We start from the raw sequence: 18,191 nt of genomic DNA, 5'->3' as shown, positions 1-18,191 counted from the left end.
CTGTTCCTGGCTCCACGCTGACCAGCCGCAAGGCACAGCAGCGCCCTGTGCCCCTCCCATTCTGTCTGTTTCCACTGTAAGCTCTTTGGGGCGGGGACTGCCTGTCACTAGACAGAGCCTAGCACAGTGGGGCCGGGATCTCTGCTGGGAGCGCTCCACAGTAATCATTTTGTCCTCTCTTGGACACGGAGGACGACACCAGTTACCGAGAGAAGCTGAAGTCCCGGTAGTGGTGTCTGTCATCAGTCCCGCCGCTGTCTAGTTACGTTCAGAAGGACTGAGAGAGCTTTTGCCATTCCCCTTGCTTGGCTCACAAGCGACTTGCAGGCCAAGGACGTTCTTTCATTTCATTTCATTTTATTTTTTTAAATTTTTTTTACATAAAAAGTTCAGTAAAAATTGGATAAAGTAAAATGATTTAAGCAGTAAAATCAATCTTATCAACATAGCACGAGGCCTGCCAGAAACCCAGAGGCTGCCTGTTCCTGAATATTTACATGATAACAGATTAACCTTGCAGGAGAACAAAAAAAACCAAAAACAAAACTATCCTTACAAAGTGTTCCCGTGATATCAGCACGTGTCGGGCTAAAAGCAAAAAAAAAATTCTCAATATATTCACATATACGTTAAAATATAATACAGATCTCGGGGACACAAGATGTGCGCATGGGTCAGTGCGCCAAACAGCACCGCCAGATTTGAGACCCGGGTTTGCCTGCGAAGAGGAAGAGGATGGAAGGAGCTGTCTCCACTCCGCGTCGCCCTCCTCACTCCCAAACAGCGGGCAACTGCTTCATTTCATACAGAAACAGGGACATTTCTGTCAAAGAATAGGCAGGGTCGGGTCAGAACTGAGAGTCCCGTCCAAGCCAACAGCCTCCGAGGTTAGCGGGGAGGATTCCTTCTCATCAGGTCCAAAGAGGATGGATCGCTCCTTCCAAAGATTAGAGGTGGTTATTCTAAGTCCGTGTCCTCTTTGGGCTTGTAAACCGCCCCAAACTTCTGCATGTATTTCTTAATGTACTCCTTAGTTTTGTGCTTCACATTCTCGTTGCACTCCAGATCCTCCGGGTTCTTGCAGTATTTCAGCTCCTTGTTCATCACACCATGAGTCAGCTGGAAAGGAAGCAAGAAATGCAAAGGTTATTCATTGATCCAGGAAGCTGGAAGGCACCTGGAAGGATTTCATGTGTGGGGACGGCTCAAATGGAAAGGGGGACTTTCCTATGGGTGGAAGCAGGGATTTTTGGACAAGCTATTCTGCTATCTAATGGGGTAATGGAATGAGCTGGCACTCCGGAAATATTGCTCAGATCTACCCTCCTCATCATAAAAGAACAAGGGAAAATCCAGTGAAATTGAAAGGCTGCAAAAGTTTAAGCTAGAAAGAAATCCTCTCTTACACAATGAATAATTCACCCGTGGAACTCATTGCCACTAAATATAAGTGAATCCAATAGCATAGTGGGATTCCAAAAGGATTACATATGAATATGGGTAGGGATAACATCTGCAATTACATTAGACAGAACAAAAACCCCTCGCTGCCCCAGAGCCAACTGAGCCACTGAGGGGAGCTAGGAAGAAACTTCCCCTACTGGAAAGTTGTCAGACCACTGACCAAAAGAGCGTTTTCTCCTTCCTCAAGCAGCTGGCACTGCTGGCCACTGTCAGACAGGCTTGCAGACTAGATGCTGTCTTCAGGTGTGGCATGCTGCTCACAGTGCACCACGGTGCTTTGGCAACATAGGAAGTGACTGAAGGGAAGCATCCCTTTCCACCAGCATGTTTGCTTGTCACATGCCTGTGGACTGGGTGCAGGTGTGAGTGAAGCTAGAATTTGTGATCCAGCCCCCTAGGAGCAGAGAAGGCCCAGAGGGTGCAGGGAGGTTAAGCCCCAAGGGTTGTTTGAAAACCACATCCATCTCCTCTGCATTAGCTCCCCCAGAACACGTTGGGCCTTCCAAGCACAGCGCCAAGAACGACAGCTTCTCTGGGGTTCCTGAGTGGAAAACCATTCCTGTGTTTGTTTTAACCCCGCGTGCACAGATGCTGTAATAAAGCCAAGATACCTTGCGTGCTAAGTGTTTGAAGTCTTCTGTTGTGGTTATCCTTCCTACTTTGCAGTCAGGTTTGCGGTAGGGGTTCAGGCACTGCACGATGAACTGAGACATCTGGAGATGGGAAGGAGACACATTGGTAAATGGGAGCGCTTCATGCCATTGCGGATTAGCTACCGACAGTTCTGTGCCCAGGAACATTTGCCGGAAGGGGTAAAACCCATCCCTCCAAACCTCCTCCCACACGACATTTGTGCTTTCACAATAGTGAATTTAAAGGCAACTGTCAATAGAGCTCCAAGCTAGTGTTAAAGTTAAAGCTTCTTGGTGGAGACTAAGGGACAGAACCCACCTCCCACTCACACCAGCAGCGACTAAGAAAAGACCAAGTTTCAGTGTGTTCAGTCACGTTGTAGGTTTGTGGCAGTTGCCATCTTTGGCTGACAGACTGGGTGGATGGACCAGGGACCTTCACAGCTAAAAGCCTATAGCTCAAGGGAAAGAGCTATGGCTCTGTAACTCCTCATATCCTCTGCATGCGGGCACAGAAGGAGGCCTACCCCACACCAACAGCAGTGGGTTACAGACTCTCTTGCTGAGTAATTGTTACACAATTTCCCTAGGGCCACCTATATTTTCTTCTTGTAGCTATTCCTCTCTCAACACGCCTGCTCCACGCACGATAAGCACACGCAGAAGCCCAGCTAGAACAGTGAGCTAGCTTTTGAAAAGTAACCAACTCATGTTATTACACGGAAATGTAACCATGGACCCAATCCTGGACTCCTTCCCCAGGCAAAGCTCCCTTTACTTCCGTAAGAGTTCAGGCTGAATAAGGTGGTCAGGATGGGCCCTCTGTATGCGACCTGCAGGGTTATGAGTATCTACAGTCCTGGAGACTTTACATCCCACCTGTCCTGCAGGATGGGCACTGGGTTTTTCCTTTAAGACGGTAACTCAGGGTTATTGACAGGTATTCAGCCTGCAGACAGGGGAGTCTCATTTGATCATGACACAGTCACTTCCAGAGTGCGGCCTACCTAACCATACTGCATGGGAAACGGCTCCTCTGCTCCTGCTCAGCTGCAGCGAGGCCATCTCATGAGACTCCCCTTCCCACAGCTCTGAGCCTCCTTTATGCCCCAAGAAGAACCTTAAGCAGGGTGTGTTCTACTGTCCTGGGTCCTTCACTCTGCCTGCCCTGAAGGGTGAATTCCACTGAGGTGCTATAAAGCGACCCTCCCTTCCTGAGAGAGACACTGCGGTGAAATCCTATCCCATTTAAGTCACTGTGAGCTTCCTCAGCATTTCCCTCAGGGGACTCTTAAGGCTCCAAGACTGCATGTATAGTAGCTGGTCTAAGGGATTATTGAATTACGAGCCCAAGTAAAGACTCAGACTCAGCTCTTCCACAAAGGACAGGACAGTCTGCTGCCCTGCAGCCCCCCGCTCTAGAAAGCCTGTCTCAAAACCCTTACCTCTTTCCTGAACACTTCTTTGCTCTTCTTAGCCAGCTCACTCGAAGTGTCGGCTTCTGCTGTTTTGGGTTTTTTGGAAGACTGTGCAGGAGAAAAAAAAAAATCGAACTGTCACTTTCTGATTTATAAACACAAAATACAAACCAAACCAAGCTGGTCCCATGCTGCTGCAACACGAGAGACATTTCCCCATTCCCACCGCTGACATGACAAGAATGTGGGGCTGGCCCAACAGCCTCGCTTCCAAGTAATTTTGAAGAGTAACAATTCCGAGGACAAGGGAGGGTTATCACGTACCGTAGAAGTCACTCATCATTCCTGGAGCACACGACTGGGCCCGAGTGTCTTTTGAGAGTTACAAGCCTGCTCTGTTTCTGCATTAAGACTCCTTGTGCTCATCTGCAAGGCTCTGTATCAGCCTGCACCTCAGCTCTCCTTGCACTCTACCCTAAGCCTTGGCCACTCCTCTTAGAGGGCTTGTCTACACAGGGAAATTGACTGGCGTAGCTACAGCACATTATTTACTCCAGTACGGCTCTGCTGGTGTAAGTCCGCCACATAGACAAGCCCTCAGGCTCTTTTCTTCCACCCACTTGCAATTCACTGCCGATAAACATCCTACTCTTCTCCAGAGATCTCAAGACTCACTGCTGCTGGCTCACTTTCCATCGCTATTCTCGGCTCCGGAGCTAGTTGTTCTCTCACTCGTGCCTGACCACACTGAAAACAAGAAAGCACAAAATCGTAATAAAATGGATGATCCTTGCAAATAGCTCATTTCCTCCTACCCATTTATTTGCCCAGCTTCCCCTCCTCCATGTCGTGTTCTGATGTGCTCTAACTCAGCAGATGAGCTCCTCAGGCCAGGAAACTGATTTTCTCTTTTCTCTAGGGTGCTATATAAATAATTACCACTCAAAAGCTAAGAGAACATTAAGGTTGCAGAGTCAAGCATTTGAAAGTCTGTAAATGAAGGAATTAAGGAAAAGAGAGTACGTGACCATGTAATTAAAAATGGTACCATAACGTATATGCACAAGGTGACTGAATCAACATGGCACAGACCACCTTCATCTGGCCCCCTTGCATGTACATTATGGTACAGTCTAATTACATGATCACATACTATTTTTTCCTTAATTCTGGCATTTCCTGACTCATAAGGGCTTGACTTTGCAACTTCAATGTTTTTAACAATTTTGTAATTTCCTAATTGAAAAACAAAATAAAACAAAATTTCTGTTTATTGCGTGGAACCATATTGACCCCCAGCTCGAGTCATTGGCAAGGTTCACGCCATTAGATCTGCAGCGTAGTCCTCTACCATTTGAGCAAACAGAATAACTGGTAGCAGTAGTAGGTGGTTAACTTCTATGTGGGTCAGGCAGGGGGATGAGAGAGACACTTTGCCAGTCAGTTTCACAGCCATTTGTCCCTAGCTTGCCTCTCACCCCCATAGGTCCTCTGCCTCTGCTCCTATTCCAACCTGTTCTCCTCACCCTCTGGCTTCTGCAACCTGCTGCTTCTAGTCTCCCTCTGCATTTGAGTCAGGATGTTTCCTCCTCCTCCTCCATGCTGCCTGAGCGCCAGCAACAGGAGCACAGGCACGCTGCTTTCAGTTCTGGCGTCCAGTGCCACGGCAGCCAGAGCAAGTCCGGCATGCTCAGTGCAGACACCATTAACTGCCAAATTGAAATCTCTGCAGAGCACATGAAAACCAGGATTTTTCCAGAGGTTCATAACTTCAGAGGCCAAATCTGCTGTTTGTATTCCCTCTCAAGAGAAAAGACAGTTACCTGTTCCGTCACTGGCATTCTTCGAGATGCGTTGCTCATGTCTATTCCACAGTAGGTGTGCGTGCTCGCCACAGGCACCGGTGCCAGAAGTTTTTCCCCTAGCAGTACCCGTACTGGGGGAGCACCGCTGTGACCCCTGGAGTGGCGCCTCTATAGCACGCTATAAGGGGAGCTGCGCGCTCCCCCCACCCTCGGTTCCTTCTTCCTGGACAACTCCGACAGAGGGTAAGGAGGGCGGGGTGTGGAATAGACATGGGCAACACATCTCGAAGAACGCCAGTTATGGAACAGGTAACTGTCTTTTATTCTTCGAGTGCTTGCTCATGTGTATTCCACAGTATCTGTTGACTGTGGGTAGGAGTTACGAGTTCCCAGGACGCAGTACTGCTCTGCCGAACCTGGCGTCATCCCTAGTTTGGGAGACGATCACATAATGCGAAGTAAACGTGTGAGCTGAGGCCCACATGGCCACCCTACAGATGTCTTGGATAGGGACATGAGCTACGTAGGCAGCCGATGAGGCCTAAGCCCTCATTGAATGCACCCTGATGATCGGTGGCGGGGGAACCCCTGCCAGATCATAGCACATACGTATGCACAAGGTGATCCAGTGGGAAAGACGCTGGGTGGAGATTGGTTGCCCCTTCACACACTCGGCCGAGGCAACAAAAAGTCATGAGGATTTCCGGAACGGCTTGGTCCAATCCAGATAAAAAGCCAGCCCCCTAGGCACACTGAGCCTGTGGAGGTGGCGTTCCTCGTTGGAGGAATGGGGCTTAGGACAGAGCATGGGAAGAAAGATGTTCTGTTCCATATGGAAGGCGGACACCACCTTCAGGAGAAATGCCGGATGTGGGTGAAGCTGGACTTTATCCCTGTGGAAGACCGTATATGGGGGTTCCGAGGTCAGGGCTCCGAGTTCAGAGACACGACGGGCCAAAGTGATCGCTACAAGGAAGGCTACCTTCCATGAGAGGTGAGACCAGGAACACGTGGCCAAGGGCTCAAAGGGAGGCCCTATGAGGCGGGACACCACTAGGTTTAGGTCCCATTGCGGCACAGGGAGTCTAGCGTAAGGGAATAAATGGTCAAGGTCTCTTAGGAAGCGGGAGGTCATAGTATGGGAGAAGACCAGCCTCTCCCCTTTCCTTCTCTTGGCACCGCTGCAAGGTGGAGCCCTTCCCCTGCTTCTTGGAAGGGGAAAGGTGCCAACGGGGGGAGGGGGCCTCACTGCGCACCGATGACGCGGTGCCGAGCACCGAGTCCGCTCGGCGTGCTGGAGTTGGGGCCAGTGCCGATTCCATAAGGAGAGCTTGAAGCCTGATGCCCCTCTCCTTCTTAGTCCGCGGTTTGAATGACCTGCAGATCTTGCAGCGTTCACTCACGTGAGTTTCGCCCTAGCAGCGGAGACACTCAGCATGTGGATCACTCCTTGGCATGGAACGGCGACAGGAGTCGCACGACTTGAAACCTGGGGCACGGGGTATGCTCCGAGCCCACTCTAACAACTGAAAAACTACTAACTCTAGCAAATGGTACCACTAAGGTCGATTAGAAAGGCTGCAGCAGAGCTGACGCACGAAGTTCCAACCACCTTCACTGGCGGCAAGGAGGAACTCAGGGTGGGGGGAGCGCGCAGCTCCCCTTATAGCGTGATATAGAGGCGCCATTCCAGGGGTTGCAGTGGTGCTCCCCCAGTATGGATACTGCTAAGGGAAAAACTTCCGGCACCAGTGCATGTGGCGAGCACAAGCACCTACTGTGGAATACACGAGCAATCGCTCGAAGAACAACAATATCTTCTTGAGGCATCGGCAGCACCAGCAGGGACAAAATTCCTTTGGCCGTCTGGAAGGCGTCAGGTGCCAGGGACCAGTACTACTGCCCAGGGTGGCAGGTGGGTCCCAGAGGGTGCTCGATAGTCTGAACAGCGATGTTGGTGCCTGGCTGAGTTCCAGAAATGACAAGCTGCCCTGTGCAGGTCTTTGTTTTTCTCCCTTTCCCTTACAGGGCATCGGGGAGCACCCTCTCCCGGTGTGCCTTCTCTGCTTCTTAGCAGGCCCCGGGGATGGAGATCGGTGCGGGGCAGACGTCAGTGCCGATGGTGCGCTTTGCATGGATGCTGGTGCTTGGCACCAAGTCCAAATGGGCTGGCTTCATAAGGAACGCTGTTAAACTTATGTCCCGTTCCTTCTTGGTTCGTGGCTGGAAGCTTTTACAGATGCGACACTTGTTGCAGACGTGGGTTTCCCCCAGACACTTTAAGCAACTCTGGTAGGGATTGCTGCTGGGCATAGGTTTCTTGCAGCGTTCACAATGAACGAAGCCCAGGGACAGAGGCATGCCCCATCCCTGGGCTAAGTCCCTTAAGGGACTAACCAACCTAGCTCTATAACTACTCTAAGAAAACTAAGAACTACAAGAACTACTTCTGACAACTATGTACACTTAAACAGAGTAGAGACCCCCACTGGTAGATTTGCTTGCCAAGGCAAGAGAACATTCCAGCACCGTTACTGGAGTTAAGAAGGAACTGAAGGGAGGAGGAGCCGGCTGCACCTCTTATACCAGTGCATGCGCATGCGACTCCAGAGGGCGCCAAAGCCGGTCCCCTACGGATCCTACTGAGGGAAAAGCTTCCGGCAGCGGTGCATGTGGCAAGCACACACACCTAACATGGAATGGACATGAGCAAGCACTCGAAGAACAACAACATATTTTCTCTTATCTCGTTTTCAGAAGTGGCTGAAACATCTTAGCTGAAACTTTCAAAAACAATTCAGCCTATAGCACTGAAAGCTTCATCCCAAACAAAGGTTGGCAAAGTTATAAGTAACTGAAAACAGGGTCTTATAACAATGTTAGCCAACCTGAACTTTAGGAATAGCTAGCACTCTGCCTGTAATAAATGGCAGATCTAGTACACTAATAATGAACATCACTTTGATTCCAAGGGGAAATACTGCCCTGTTTCAAAGGGTCTTGTGCTCAGGAGCATACACATATATATTCATTCTGTTAACAGCTTGGAAGTCCCCTTCTGTACAATCAGAGGCAACAGTTTTCAGTATTGCCTTTCATGCTACAGGACACCCAGGAGACAGTAGTGGAAATATCCATAGGGAATTGAAGACTAGACCAGAAAACTCCAGGAAACCACATGCCCCTTATGGCATACATTTTTCAGTGGAACGTGAACCTGCTTTCCCTGCTAATGGATCACTTTCAAGTAGCAAGGGGAGCCTATGATTGCTGTTGCATTGGTGAAGCATGCCAGGTTCAAGTTTGCTATTAAGAAAATCCGTGCAGGACACTCTGATTCTATGCAAACTCCTCTGTTGCAGTGGCACTGGAACTTTGGAAATGCTCTGCTGTGTTGGAGGGAAAAGGCAGCAATGAGTAACAGAGCAGAGAAGGGCTGGGAGAAAGTCCTCCCACTCCCACAAGCCAGGGTTTGTCTACATGGGACATTAGCGCGCAGCAAGCCAGAGCGTGACCCTACAGCGCACTAGCCATAACGTCCCATGTGGACACTGCTGAAGTGCACCACAAGGTCTATAGTGCGCTTTGAGGCACTCCCATTTCAAAACAGCAGTACATCAAAGTATAGTGAAGAACTTCCAGTGTATTGCATCCCACGTGGACACTGATACAGCTGCGTGACAGGCTAAAGCACTGTAGATTCACACCCGGGTTTCCCGCACACCAATATCCCACGTAGACAAGTTCACATTTTCCATGGAAAAAGCTAAAATTTGCAAGCCTGGCTACTTGAATACAACTGGTTAATTCAGAGAGACCTAATTCCGGTTCTCTATGGATTACTGCGGTTAGCATTATTAGTGCTCAAGTACATTTAGCTAGAGGATAGGAGGAGGAAATTGGAGGTTTTTTCCTCATTTTAACATGCTGTTACAAATGCAATTATGATTCTGTAACTTTCTTTCCCTTAACCTTCAGCACCATGGCTGCTTTCGTTTCTGGTGTTTAAAGCTCTTCTCATTGTTTCCAGGATGGGTCTGCCCCACTTTTTAAATACTTCACCCCATATTTCTGTGGAAGGGAGAGATGTTAATACTTGAAGCTATTAGACAGCACTGGCTTACAATCTGCAAACTACTCAGATCTGTGGGGTGCATTATTTTATGATAAATGTTTCTAAAGTTTTGTTTTTAAAGGGATGTTATGTTTATACAAATGCTCACCACGGCTCTCCCTTTGAAATCAATGGGACTATTCACTGAGACGCTACCTAAAGCTATCTTAGAAAAAGGACCGAAGAAATGGATTAGATGCCATGTAAACTCCATCTAAACTCCCCAGGTTTAATACAACCTCCAGCTGCCTTAAACACTTTACGTAGCGCTCAACTCTCCTGCATTATGTTTTCAAACAAGAGGCATCATTCTGTGCATGACACTACCAGGAAGAAAAACTATTTATTATTTTATAGGACCAGGCGTGCTAGGCCCTTCATAATACAGGGAGAAAACCCAGAGCCTGCTCAGAGGTTTGCAGGTGCTTGACACAACCAAGTAGGGACAACACACAGTAGTGAGGAATGGGGCAGGGAAGGGTGAGGGTTATACAGCAATAAGACCACATGGTTATCTGGACTGGTCATGCTCACCCCTCCTGGAGGTTCGATTACCAGGCTGTTCGGTTTTGGGGAGCTTTCTTTTGTTTTAAAGTTAGCGGTGATCAGAAATTATGGCGTCATTGTGGGCACTATACACATTCTGCAGTTAACCCGGGGCCTCCGCCTAGTCACTGGTCAGCAGTTCTGCAGAAAAGGACCTGGGGTTACGGTGGACGAGAAGCTGGATATGAGTCAGCAGGGTGCCTTTGTTGCCAAGAAGGCCAATGGCATTTTGGGCTGTATAAGTAGGGGCATTGCCAGCAGATCGAGGGACGTGATCATTCCCCTCTATTTGACATTGGTGAGGCCTCATCTGGAGCACTGGGTCCAGTTTTGGGCCCCACACTACAAGAAGGATGTGGAAAAATTGGAGAGTCCAGCGGAGGGCAACAAAAATGATTAGGGGGCTGGAGCACATGACTTATGAGGAGAGGCTGAGGGAACTGGGATTGTTTAGTCTGCAGAAGAGAAGAATGAGGGGGGATTTGATAGCTGCTTTCAACTACCTGAAAGGAGGTTCCAAAGAGGATGGATCTAGACTGTTCTCAGTGGTAGCAGATGACAGAACAAGGAATAATGGTCTCAAGTTGAGGTGGGGGAGGTCTAGGTTGGATATTTAGAAAAACTTTTTCACTAGGAGGGTGGTGAAGCACTGGAATGGGTTCCCTAGGGAGGTGGTGGAATCTCCTTCTTTAGGGGTTTTTAAGATCAGGCTTGACAAAGCCCTGGCTGGGATGATTTAGTTGGGGATTGGTCCTGCTTTGAGCAGGGGGTTGGACTAGATGACCTCCTGAAGTCCCTTCCAACCCTGATCTTCTATGATTCTCTCACTTCACTGAAATCTAAAAAACCTGACATGCAAGCTAGACACACAAGAATCATTCCATCCATTACCAAAGGACAGCTACCACAGGTGTAAAACGCAGCAGCTATAACTGCACAAGGCAATGCTACCCAACAGTCTACGGAGATGGTGAAGAAGAATGGGGTACTCAGTTGAAATTGCCAGGGTCATTTAGGGAGAGAGATTGTTCCAGCTGGAATTTGACCAGGGCACCCAGATTAATATGCATTCTCTTACATTCCTAATTCAGGATAGGAGTTCCCAGCTTCACTCTGGCATGCTAGAACCTCACCCACATGGCTCACCAGAAATCCTATGCTAGGAATAGCTAGAGTAGATCCAGGAGGACCATATGTATTTGTTTGCTGTCACTGTATAAATACATCTGAAAGTGTGTGATATCTGACTGGAGAGTGGTGAATGCTTTTAAGCCAACCCAATGGTGCAACTCAGTAGTAAATGAGTAGTAAAAGGGTAGAGTTTGAACTCTGGACTCACAAAGCAGCAGGAGCTGGGAGTGTCTCAGAGATGCTCAGTTCCTCACATGCAACGAACTGGTGACAGAAGGATGCTTTGTGGAAAATGTGAGACATTTTAGTTTCAATTGTGGCACTTTGGGGGATGGGAGAGGCTGGTGGCTCATAGGCAAGCAAAACAAACTGGACCAAATTGGAGCAATGTGTCCTGAAATGCTACACAAGGAGTTCTTTGACTCCACCTGTTTTCTCCCTTCTAGTCAGTGAAGGGACAATCAATCTGTTGACATAAGCTCTTAAAAACTTAAAAATGAGAGCTCATAGTCTGAAATATCAGGCTGCCATATGGAAAAATCACATTTCATTGCAGCACCGGGATCCAATATTAATGGGTATGGCGCACAGCCAGCTTATACTGTGTTTTATATCAGCGCTCGCACAAAGACATGGGAAGTCAGACTGGCGTGTACTCAGACATTTGGCAGGGCCACTTTCATTTCATTTTACATCCCCGTAAATCTGATGTGCTGAGACAGAGCTGGCCTTGAGGGAGCTGTGAATCACCTGGACAGAGAAGTAAAGGAGATGCAGTATGTAACAAGCACGTTTTATCTCCGCAGTTTTTTTTTTTTTTTTAAAATACATGGGGTGCTGGAGTCTAGTTTGCTTTGGGTTTGTTCGGCCAAAGTCCAGCTTTATCCACTCCTCTAACCAAACCTGGATATTTGACAGTAGCTGCCAGTCATTTATTAGCAAAGTGGTGCCAAAAATACCTTCAGAAAGGGCCTTGCTAAATGTTCTTGATTTTACATTCGACATGGACATAATCAGGACTAGTTAATCACTCAAAAGCAAAATGGGATTTTCAGATTAGTTTAATTAATGGTCCTGTAAAGTTAATATGGCCTGATGATAAAAATCAGGGCTTTAGAGCAGATCTTTACCTTCAGTTGCATCTGTTCCTCTCTATTTCCTTAAAAAGTAACTCTTGCTGGTTTCAGTCTGGGATCTCTTGCCAATTAAAATTTAGATGACAGAAGCAAGAAACAGGTACGTTTTTAATAAGCCATGCACTGCTTTAATCAGTTTAAGTAGTACATAATGCAAACTGGTCCTGTCCGTCATATACAATACTATAAGACTCAGATTTGTTGAAATTCAAAGATGTAGCTACAGTTGCATTTGGCAAGTTCCAATGGACACTATCCGATTACCTATTTGAACTAATAAGTGATGATATCAAGAAGGCTGAGGTGTTAAATGCCTGTTTTGCTTCAGTCTTCATTACAAAAGGTTAATGGTGATCAGATACTCAACAAATTAATACTAAGAACAAAGGGGAGGGGATGCAAGACAAAATAAAGAGAGAACAAGATGAAGAATATTTAGATTAGGTAAATATATTTAAATTGGCAGGGCCTGGTGAAATTCATCCTAGGGTACTTATGGAACTAGTTGAAGCAATCTCAAAACCATTAGCAATGATCTTTGAGAACTCATGGAGGACTGTTGAGGTCCTAGCGGATGGGAGAAGGGCAAAAATAGGACCCATCTTTAAAAAGGGGAACCAAGAGGAATTACAGACCAGTCAGCCTAACTTTGATACCTGAAAAAATACTGGAACAAATTACTAACAACCCATTTGTAAGCATCTAGAGAATAACAGGGTTATAAGGAGTAGCCAGCATGGATTTGTCAAAAACAAATCATGCCAAACTAACCTAATTTCCTTCTTTGACAGAGTTCTGGCCTAGTGGATTGGCAGGGAGGGGAGCATGAAAGGGAAGCAGTAGACGTGATATATTTTGATTTTAGTAAGGCTTTTGACACAGACGCACATGACATTCTCATAAGCAAACTAGGGAAATGCAGTCTAGACGAAATAACTATAAGGTGGGTGCACAACTGGTTGCAAGACTGTACTCAAGGAGTAGTTATCAATAGTTTGCTGTCAAACTGGGAGGGTGTATCTAGGAAGGTCTTGTGGGGGGGTCAATCTTGAGTCTGATATTATTCAATATTTTCATTAATAACTTGGATAATGGAGTAGAGAGTATGCTTATGAAGTTTGTGGATGACCCCAAATTGGGAGAGGTTGCAAGCACTTTGGATGACAGGATTAGAATTCAAAATGACCATGATAAATTAGAGAACTGGTCTGAAAACAAGATGAACTTCAACAAAGACAAGTTCAAAGTATCTTACTTGGAAAGGGGAAAAAAAAATCAAATGCACAGCTACAAAATCGGGAATATAACTAACAGCTGAAAAGGATCTCGGAGTTGTAATGGATTACAAATTGAATACGAAGCAACAATGCAAGGCAGTTGTGAAAAAGGCTGATATTCTGCAGTGTATTAACAGGAGCATCATATGCAAGACATGGAGGTAACTGTCCTGCTCTACACTTGGCACTGGTGGGGCCTCAGCTGGAGGGCTGTGTCCAATTCTGGGCATCACACTTAAGGAAAGATGTGGACAAACTGAAGAGAGTCCAGAGGATGACAGGAGGTTTGGAAAACGGGAAAGAATGGACATGTTTAGTCTTGAGAAAAGATTGAGGGGGACCTGATGACAGTCTTCAGCTATGTTAAGGGCAGTTATAAAGAGGACAGTGATCAATTGTTCTCTGTGTCTACTGAGGAGAGGGCAAGAATAATGGGCGTAATCTGTAGCAACAGAGATTTAGGGTAGATATTAGGAAAAGCTTTCTGTCTATAAGGGTAATTCAGCGCTGGAACAAGCTTCCAAGGGAAGTTGTGGAATCCCCCTTAGTGGAGGTTTTCAACAACAGGTTGGACAAACACCTATCAGGGATGGTCAAGATTTACTTGTCCTACCTCAGTGCAGAAAGCTGGATTTGATGACATCTCAAGGTCTCTTCCTGTCCTACATTTCCATGATTTTATTTCTTAGATGCATGAACACTGCTTGCTTGATGGAAGAACAAAGATAAACAAGACAAGAATCGCCACAGCCCTGAAGATATTGATTTGACATTTCTAAGAGTATTCTGCTGTGAAAAGAGGGAGCCAGCCAGCCAGACTGAATCACCACGGAGTATACTGTTCTTTACATTACAATGCAGTAATTAAGGCAGTTTCTGAGCATGCCATGCTGTCAGACAGTGACCAAAAGCCACTGGTCTCCTCCAGTCCCTTGCTGATGCACCCAGCTGTGAAAGTAATGCAATGCAATATTAATATCTACTCCACACGGAAGGCAACAAAAACCACTGCTCCTGCCAATCTTGCTCTACATGTGAGTAACTCTTAGGCCTGCGGCGGTTCCCTTGCCTGGCATCATTTTTCTGAGCATAAGCAGATTACTACAAACAAGAGACTCACCCCATTTTGGCAAGGGCCATATAGATACTGGAGAACCAGCAGGTCTGATCACACAATCCTACCTCCATATTGCGCAGATGTTATGCTGGCAACACAGTTTACCATCTGAATTACACAACAGTGGAGGTGAGCTCAGGGAATAATAAATAGACAGTCAAAGACTTCAGCCTTAATTTCTCCTGCTAGTAAATTATTAACATTTTCTCTTGCTCAGCGCACCCTTTCCTACCTTGTCCACCAGCACCAGCACATCCCTGTCTTTTAATAGATTTGTAAGCATGTTAAGTGAAAAATCAGCTTGTACGTCACACATGAAGGAATGGTAGAACATTCCTGAACTGCTGCCTCTGTGTATATTTAGAGCTGGATGACCCATGCCTTCATCGGAGGGATGGTATGCCCCATGTCCTCCCCCCCAAAGTATAACTGCATAGCCATAGCTTGTTAATTAGTGCTACAGGCCAGCAGTTGGAAGCTTACACAGGACACTGCATACACCATTTTGGAGAGAGCAGGCTAACATGGTGGCAAGGTTTAAAACAACACTTACTGAGAGGGGTGGATTAAAATAAAGATTGAGAAATACATTCCACAGGTATTCCTGGCTATTTTGAACAAGGGCTAACAACAAATCTGAATACTTATTCTTGTCTACAGCAAACAGTGCACTGGTCCTTGAAACGCAACCTCTTACAGGAGTGTTTCAAAGTTAACATTCTGGATGTTTGGTAGAGCCTAATGAAATGAAAAATGGTGAACAATACTTAGCACTTCTCCGTAAACCTCAATGCATGATTACTACTGTCCACTTTTTACAGATGGGTAAACCGAGGCACAGGGCGGGGACATGACTTACCCAAGGTCATCCAGCAGGTGAATGGCAAGGCAGGAATAGCACCTCCATTCTCCTGCCTCCTAAGTCCAGTACCCTAGCCCCACTGTACCAATGCAGGTGTTCTTTTTAGAATCAAAGCAAATACAATTTTTCTCCCCCAAACCAAAAGTGTTTTGAACTTACTAAAAGAATGTGTACGCATTTGCAAGGAGGTGGGATTTTAAATTCGGAAGCAAGACATAAGTGTTTTGTAATAAAACGAATGCTGGGTTTTAATAACATTTTCACATAGAAGTGAGGCAGTTATGGGCTTTTAAGTTTTATTGTTGAGGGCTTTCTTAAAGTGAATTAGTGTTAGTATATTCTACTTGCTGGCTGAACATCAAAGCTCATGCATTTCCCTCATCTATGGTACCCAGATCAAAGGGTTAATAATGAAGAGCAGATGAGTTCATTTTGACCCTCTACACAGCACAAAAGGTAAATGAGATACCACATAGAGAAAATCCAGAGAACATAGAGTATAGTCAGATTTCACAATGGAGTCTGTGTATGTTTGGAAAAATCTACTTGCATCTAGGTATCTGATTGTGTCAGTAAACACAGGCAGGAGGTTATATTGCTGCCAAAAAGGCAAATCCCGAAGTGCAAATTACTCCATACCCTGGGCTGCTAAAACTGGCTTCAAGCCAACTCTCTTGGTACAGAATTCAGTCTATTTTCCCCCCACATGGCAACTCAACATCATGTTCAAACTAATGCAACCAGAGCCTCTTTGATGGGCACTTTTATGAACTGAGAATTAATAATTAAAGCCAAATTTGAAGTCTGCCGTGCCAAGCTAAGGCTGGTTGTTACCCTCCAGAGCCAGCAAAGCTTCTCAAATAACACACAATTACAGACTCCAGCCAGTATGCGCCACAACTTGATTTAGTGGGGTACAAGTGGTTCCAATAAAATGCATCCTTTAAAGAACTAAGCCCAAGCGCAGTGGTAAGATTCTGCATTTGGTGGTACAGAAGATACTGCCACAGCCAAAATGCAATCACGTGGCTTAACACTGGGGAATGTTTTGGGGCCGTGTGTTGTAACAGTAACATTTTAAGATCCACAGGGCCAAATGACGCTCTCACCCTTACGTGTAAATACTAGAGTCACTATAGTTGTGTCACTGCGAATGACAATAGAATTTGGCCTGTAGTATTCCAACATTTTTATATCAGACTTTGGTGCAACAGTAAATTGAACAACTGTGACACCTTACACGTATGAAGATAATAAATGGTATTTACCCTTAGATTTTAAGAAGTGAACAAGGGTATGTCTCTCCAATTGCAAAGTAATATTTAGAAGAGACTAGTTGGGGAGTGGAGGAGGGCTCTTCTATTTTATTTTAAGACAAGCTCCATTATTATACCCTGAAATCCTATAGCTATCAGACATGAACAAATAATTATTGTCAGGTATTTCAGTGGTCTGCTCTAAACTGCAATGTTAAAATTCTGACATGCATCCTAGCCAGTTTCCTTCTGTAATCCTTCAACACTTCATGCAGAGGAAAGAGCAATTAGCGTCCTCTGTATCAAGCACCTTACAAGGGAACTTGCTTACAAAGGGAAACTGACAAGCACTGCAGGATCTTAATTTTGTTTAGCAGCCAGCTCCATCTAATCATTGGCTGTGTGCCACTGAGGCTGTCTGCAGGGTGGCAGCTAGATGATATGATTTTTGCCCTATGGATGTCTAACCTGGTAGTAGCCAATGGCATGTTGAAGTGTGTAAGGGAAATAATGTATATATTTTAAATCTGTACAGTACAAAAAGAAGGATCCAAGCTAACATTTTTTCTTCAATACCCAAGAGAAACATTTACTCTGTCCTAGTACACATGTGTGTTATTCTCTCTGGTAGGGTAAATGTATTAGTCACAATGCCAATGGTAACCACTTCGTTGCTGGCTCCCCCCAGTGCAACTTGCTGGGCTGCTGTCATCCATTAGCATCCCGCTGAAAGCAATGGAATATCAGAATGCACCTGACACACTCAACAACACAGCAGCTGCATTCTGCCTATACAGGCTCGGAGGCCCAAATGTTCCAAAGTGTACAGCACATACCCAAAGCCCAACGAGCGCACACACAGGAGTGGATGTGCATGTAAATCCCTGCCTCACAATGCGTGTGAAGGTCTGACACGCAAGACTTAGCTCTTCGACTGTGCGTTTATCTATAGATCTCAAAAGGCTCCACAAAAGGAGTGCAAATATCATCACCACCATGTTACAGATAGGGAAACAGGCACAGAGAGGAAGCCCCTTGCCCAAAGACACAGGTGAGTGACCAAGTGGGGGAAGCATACCCAGCTCACCTGAATCCCACCCCAGTGCTATCAACTGGAGCACTGCAGAAAAATTGAACCAAACGGCTGACAACAGTGAAGTGGTTAATAGCCCCTTGCCTAAAAATCAATGGGTTATGTCATGGGTATACGGGATTTATTTATTAATAGATGCCTCCCTGAAGTGACGCTATGACCCATCTTGTGAGTAGGGGGTGATTTTAAACTATTACTTCTGTGTTACTTCTCTTTGGCAAGAGGGTTTGGAAACGGGTACATCCAGCAGTCTGTCTTGGAATGAGGAGTCCAGAGTAAAAACTGAGCAACCTTTTGAAAAGATGCATTTTCTTTCTCTAATAGGTAGAGCACAGCCCAG

The 18,191-nt window shown here is 46.1% G+C and overlaps 1 protein-coding gene across 5 annotated transcripts in view; it reads right to left on the bottom strand.

Moving 5' to 3' along the window:
- Positions 1–337: 337 nt before the first annotated feature.
- SETD2 (SET domain containing 2, histone lysine methyltransferase) overlaps positions 338–18,191 on the bottom strand; it is a 145,159-nt gene continuing 127,305 nt past the window's right edge. For 3 of the 5 annotated variants that reach the window (XM_039524057.1, XM_039524059.1, XM_039524058.1), the window contains 4 exons: positions 4,190–4,261; positions 3,542–3,622; positions 2,076–2,177; positions 338–1,119 (listed from right to left, as the gene is read on the bottom strand). In XM_039524057.1, the coding sequence (XP_039379991.1) occupies positions 958–1,119; positions 2,076–2,177; positions 3,542–3,622; positions 4,190–4,261 (417 nt within the window). In that variant the 3' untranslated portion in view covers positions 338–957. The remainder of the gene's footprint in view (positions 1,120–2,075; positions 2,178–3,541; positions 3,623–4,189; positions 4,262–18,191) is intronic. The other 2 variants (XM_039524060.1, XM_039524061.1) reach the window with 1 other exon arrangement.

Source organism: Mauremys reevesii, linkage group 2 (assembly GCF_016161935.1).
Source record: "Mauremys reevesii isolate NIE-2019 linkage group 2, ASM1616193v1, whole genome shotgun sequence".
NCBI lineage: Eukaryota > Metazoa > Chordata > Testudines > Geoemydidae > Mauremys > Mauremys reevesii.
This window is presented reverse-complemented; position numbering and strand designations above follow the sequence as displayed.